The 6000-nt window shown below is 38.1% G+C and overlaps 1 protein-coding gene across 1 annotated transcript; it reads right to left on the bottom strand.

Moving 5' to 3' along the window:
• Window positions 1-3519: 3519 nt before the first annotated feature.
• On the bottom strand, window positions 3520-4476 carry LOC122914127 (olfactory receptor 51L1). The gene has a single exon (XM_044260764.1). The coding sequence runs from the start codon at window positions 4465-4467 to the stop codon at window positions 3520-3522; it is 948 nt and encodes a 315-aa protein (XP_044116699.1). The 5' UTR covers window positions 4468-4476.
• Window positions 4477-6000: the final 1524 nt, after the last annotated feature.

Genomic DNA, 6000 nt, shown 5'->3' with positions numbered 1-6000 from the left:
TGGTTCCTCATGTCCTAACAATGAGGAAAAAACTGAACAGACTGAAAATCAACCATCTCTTCTTGGATCCGTGAGAGAAAGGACACAGGGCAAAACAGCACCACCAAGAACAGAGAGTCAGGGAATATAGGGAGTCACAGCTTACAGAGTAGAGGCTCACAAGAAAGATGGCTTCAGGAGACACCACTAGTGTAGGAAAATCTGAACCAAATTAACAGGTTACTGGAACCTCAGCGTGGACAAGTCTGACAGTTAAAATCCGCAGGGGGACCCAACAATGGCCGAGGGTGGAGAGTAAAATAACGTGATATTTGCCTCCAGAAACACTGGAGAAAAATTTTCTCATGCTCCAAGCATGGAGAAGGGAAAAGGAACCATTTTGAAACATGCCATTGCTCTCTGTTCATTTTCATAAGGCCTTAGGAGAAATTAGTTAATCAGGGCCTAACCTGCTAGAGTATTAGCATCTAACTGACCTTAGGAAAGCAAAATACCCAACTCCAGCCCTCTCTAGCTTGTCCATGTGGGAGATGGAAATACCCAACTCCAGTCCATGCTAGCTATTCTATTTCATCTAAGGCAGGAGAATTAAAACAAAACAAAATAAACAAACTAAGAAACAGCTGTGAAGTTCAAATTTCAGGCGTATAGATAGGCTCACTGAAAGACTGAAACTTAATCATAAGACTATAGGATACTTCTGCCTACCCTCACATATCTTCCTGTATATTAATAAAACCCTATTTAAAGTAGTTCTTTTTACTTGGTACATCATGTCCAGCTATTAGGGGAGCGAAGGAGCTTCCTAAAAGGCTGAAAATATAATTTGAAGAAACAGAGCAAGCATCAGAACTAAGTATGACAAGGATAGTTGAATTATCAGACCAGGAATTTAAAAACCTTATTATTAATTAACATGCTAACAACTCTAATGGATAAGGTAGAAAGCATGCAAGAACAGATGAAATTTCCTTTTCTCAACCTAGCCAAATGAGAGCCTCCACAACCCTTTTCTGTCTATACTTACACACAATGCTTAGGAGTAGAGGAGTAAGAATTATGTACCTTCTCCCAGGCTTATACACTGAATTTGGCCTTTTCTTAAGGCTTAGAATAAAAAATCATGGCTATCTGCTCTTACTTTGTTCCACCTTCCTGCACAAGGATGTCTCTGTGAGAATTAAATTTCATCTTTCATCTTTATCACAGTTTTTCTGGGAACCTCTCATCCCAGGGTTTCTAAGAAAGCAAACTTTGAAATAAAATTTAGTCTGCAATATGTTTCAGATAGAGAGTCCTTGGGATAAACACCCTAAGATGAAGAGGGATAGACATAGAATTGTCAGAAGGAGAAATTGAGCTGTGAGTCATATCTGATGCTATCTATGGTCCATACCACAGAAGGTTCTAGGGGTAAAATTGCCCAAGTGAATTGTTTTGCACTGGCCAAAAAGGTCAGGGATTTATACCTTTTATCTCAGTGGTTGGATAGGTCCTGACCTTGGGTGAGGCTCATATCTGCAACTGGGGAAATTCTTGAAGAGGCTGAAAGGCAAAGGCTCTTTACTGATGGCCCTTCCAGCAGCTGAAGCTACAAATCGTTTATTGAAGTGGGATCTGGGCAGGAGCATGTCCATGTCCATTACAACTCATTTCAGAGTCATTTCTTTTCTTAGGTAATGTGAAATAGTTCAGGAAAGTCTCAAGTTTCTCCTGGAGATGGGGGTATATTACTAACACATACTCTTTCTACAGTCTTTTTTTGTTTCATTCTACCTCCCCTTCCTGGAATACCTTACCCGGTGGGGTGCTGGTAAATGCTTAACAAACAACTCTTTAGGAAAATGTTTAAAAGCTTTGGTATAGGGACGCCTGGGTGGCTCAGTTGGTTGGGCAGCTGCCTTCGGCTCGGGTCATGATCCCAGCGTCCTGGGATCGAGTCCCACATCGGGCTTCTTGCTCGGCAGGGAGCCTGCTTCTCCCTCTGCCTCTGCCTGCCGCTCTGTCTGCCTGTGCTCGCTCTCTCTCCCTCTCTCTCTGACAAATAAATAAATAAAATCTTTAAAAAAAAAAAAAAAAAAGCTTTGGTATATAGTGTTTACTTATTTTTGTTGTGTATTATATAATGTATACATAATGTATTTCCATCATGACCAGTTTCAAACTACCAATGTTTTATAGAACATAGATTTGGAACAAGATATTGCACAATTGGCTTTCATAAGCCAAAGAAGCTAGCTTCAGCACACCACTTTCTTTCACATTTAGTCTAGATGGCAAGAATGAATTTGACCCACTAGACACAGTCAAAGTGTCAATTGCTTCAATCTTTAATAACAATATTGTACTATTTACTTATTTCAATGATAGCATCTGTTAACTTTAATAATCCTTTTATAAATGTGTCTCTGCTATTAAACATTAATTCTTTAACATTAAGACCATGCATTCTATATTTTATATATCCACAGTATTGCAAGCAGTAAGTGCTGCAAAACTATTTCATTTTTCTCAGTATGTTTTACTTGGATGAACAAATAGGCAATATCATTTACACTTATGAGTACACTTATGATGGTTGGGGGAGGCCAGCCCAAGAGTGATGTGTTAGTGTAGCAGTCATGATAAATAGTAAAATATCACTAATGAAAGCATATGTGTAAAGCATATTAGTGAAAAAAGAGGAGTCACAGGTTATTGACAATAAAGAAACTGAGAAAGACAATAATACTAAAGATCTACATAGAAATGTAGAACAAGAGGAGAACATTTTTATTAAAAGATAATGATGGCTATTCTGCACAATTCCCAAACTACTCACTGAGGAAGACATGAAACTCTGTGCTGTTGAACAAAGAATCTACACATATGCCTGTCAGGCTTTCTGGAGCAACTCCCATGTGTCTTCCTCAGTATTTGCTAATAAACTGAAGAAACTGATAGACCTGCAGCGGCCAGGGGAGAAAAGATGCATCACTGTGTGATGATGAGGTGAAAACTTAGTTTAGAGCCAACAGTCACAGTAGCAGTTCAAAGTCTTGTCAAAAAACTCAATTTCCAAACTTGCCCCCAAGAAGTCAGAAATCTTTTTATTAAAAAATATGACATTTTGGCTTGAGAGACACACTATGGGCAAATGAGAGAGATTTATTTCTGGATCATAAACATGAGAAATTATATAAACAGCTACAATTTATGAAGAAAATTCTATTATTGTCATTCATAGTAATAATTTAATGATATCAACAATTTTGTAGTTTTCAAAAGTAATCTTTTTTACACACATTGTCCCTTGTAAGTCTCAATTATTTGGGGCATAGGAAAGAACATACTTAGCACAATTTGGTTATGAAAAATCTGAATCTCATAAGGGTTGATGATTAACTGAGATCATATATCAAGGGAGTGAAAGAATTATATATTTAACCTGTTGACCAAGATCCAAGTATTTTACTTCTCATCTACTCAGACAGCTGCCCCAAGATTTTGTCAGTGGGAAATCTTGAGAATATAGGTTATTTAAAACCTCCTCCCTAGCCCAAACTTGCGAAGAATTCTTAGACGAATCTGCTTTGTCCTGACACTGTAGACAATAGGGTTAAGTACTGGGGGGAAAAGCAGGTAAATATCGGCCATGATAAGGTGAACTATGGAAGACAGATGTTTCCCAAAGCGATGGACCATTGACACCCCAATAACTGGCACAAAGAAAATGAGCACCACGCAGATATGGGACACACATGTGTTGAGGGCCTTAAGCCGCTCTTCATGAGATGCGATGCCCAAAACAGCATTCAGAATCAGAACATAAGAAAGAAGTATGAAGACTGAATCCACGCCCAGTGTGGTGATAACTACACATAGTCCATAGACACTGCTGATTCTGGCATCTGAACAGGATAATTTCAGAACATCTTGGTGCAAACAAAAGGCATGTGAAAGGACATTGACATGGCAGTAGTGATAACGTCTCAGGAGCAAAGGTGTAGGAAGTACAACACCCATGCTTCTTAGCAAGCAGGCCAAACCAATCTTGCCTATTACACTGTTGTTAAGGATTGTGGTGTAGTGCAGTGGACGACAGATAGCAACAAAACGGTCGAAGGCCATGGCCAATAGCACCGAGGACTCCAGGAATGTGAATGTGTGGATGAAGAAGAGCTGAGCATAGCAAGCACTTGCCTGGATCTCCCGAGCATCCAGCCATAACACAGCAAACATGGTGGGAAGTGTGGACATGGACATACCTAGGTCAGTCAGTGCCAAGATGGAAAGGAAGTAATACATGGGTTGGTGGAGTGAGGACTCTATCCAAATGACAGAGAGGATGGTGACATTACCAATAAATGCTACCAAGTACACAAAACAGAATGGGATTGAGAACCAAGAATGGACATACTCTAATCCAGGAAATCCCCTCAGAATAAATATGGGCTCTATAGTGTTATTGTTACTCCAGACCACCATGGTGACCTTTGGCAAACAGGAAGAATGTTTTCTCGTTTTTCCTTCAAAATTATCCCGTGTGAACATGAGCAGTACAATCAGGATACAGTGTATCTTTCCTCCAACCTCACAGAGATAGGAAGGATGTACTTCTAAAGGTTCTTACATGAGAATCAGTTCCCAGTAGAGCACCAAATTCCAGAGCAAAAAGTGTGTACCATACAATCTGGTCATCTCTGACAAGAAATCTGATGAATTTGCACTGAGAACACTAAAAATTAAAGCAGTAGAAGAGTAGATAAAGAAATTTTTATCAAACATTATAATAATAAAACTAGAGAAAAGACAGAGTAAATGTCTATGAATTTGCATTGTTTCCTGTCAATGATGTTCTTGAGTTATCTTTTGTTGCTTCTACACAGTCTCTTAATTCATAACAACTGAACTGTTTCCAAGAAGTAAACATAATTTCCCTTCATATTTAGTTTTATTTAATACTTTGTAATATTTTAAAGATTGAGAATATTTAATATTTTAATAATAAAAAATAAATGTCACATTATATAAAATGGAGACATGAAAAAGAGTAAAGTCCATAATCCTAGCACACTTGCATATTTTTTGCTGTTTAATATAGCAATTCTTCCTTCATCTAAACTCCTCTCAGTAGCAGGAAAAGTATTTATTATGATCAATATATCATAAGATTACAATGTAACTATTGAAACTCTTCCTATATCACCTTCCCACAAAATAAAATTAAAACAATATATTTAAATTAAACATCTGTTAGTAATAGTGGATAATATCTGCTTCATTTCTATTGATCTTTTCCTGCATTTTTCTTTCAAAATGATGCCTATAATCATATTTTTTAAATGTTCAACTTAAATATTAAATGTTTTTCCAATTTTATGACCCAGTTCATGTACCTCCATGAACCCAGAGCAATCCCAGAGATGTCACCTTTAGCATCCACCATCAATACCTCTTAGAAACAATCAATTTTTTTTCCTTTTTCAAAATAGAATTCTAATGTCTGGCCTTACTTCCTCCCATCAGTCTTCACTGTGATCACCTCTGCTGATGCTGGTCTTGCTATTCCCCAGGCTGATAACACTGGTCACAGCAGCTAAGCCCTGTGGAATTCTCTGTCCCTTCAGTTCTCTGCTTCCTTATTTTAGCCCTGTCTAATGCCATTGACTGTACTTGAGAAAATTCTTCACTTACCCCATCTTTTCTCTTTTTTTTCCTCTCTCTCATTATAGAAAGAAAGAGAGAGAGCAAGCTTCACCAACTGAGCCACCCAGGTGCCCTTATTTCCTCCAACCCTTAAGGTCAGACATCTCTTCTGCAACATCTCAGCATCTTCCTTATCCTACCTTGTAGACACTTAGTGTCTGAACTCTTAAAAGATTTCAGCTCTGGCCTGAAGTGAAGATCTTTCCAAATGTAGCCCCAGATTGGCCATTGGTTCCATTTGTCCAGTACTGACATTTTATTGTCTCTATTTTATTTCATAAAACTTCTTTTTTTTTTTAATTTCCCCCCTTG

This window comes from Neovison vison, chromosome 7, assembly GCF_020171115.1.
Source record: "Neovison vison isolate M4711 chromosome 7, ASM_NN_V1, whole genome shotgun sequence".
Taxonomy (NCBI): Eukaryota; Metazoa; Chordata; class Mammalia; order Carnivora; family Mustelidae; genus Neogale; species Neogale vison.
Note: the sequence above shows the minus strand (reverse complement) of the source record. Positions and strands in the feature narration are given on the sequence as shown.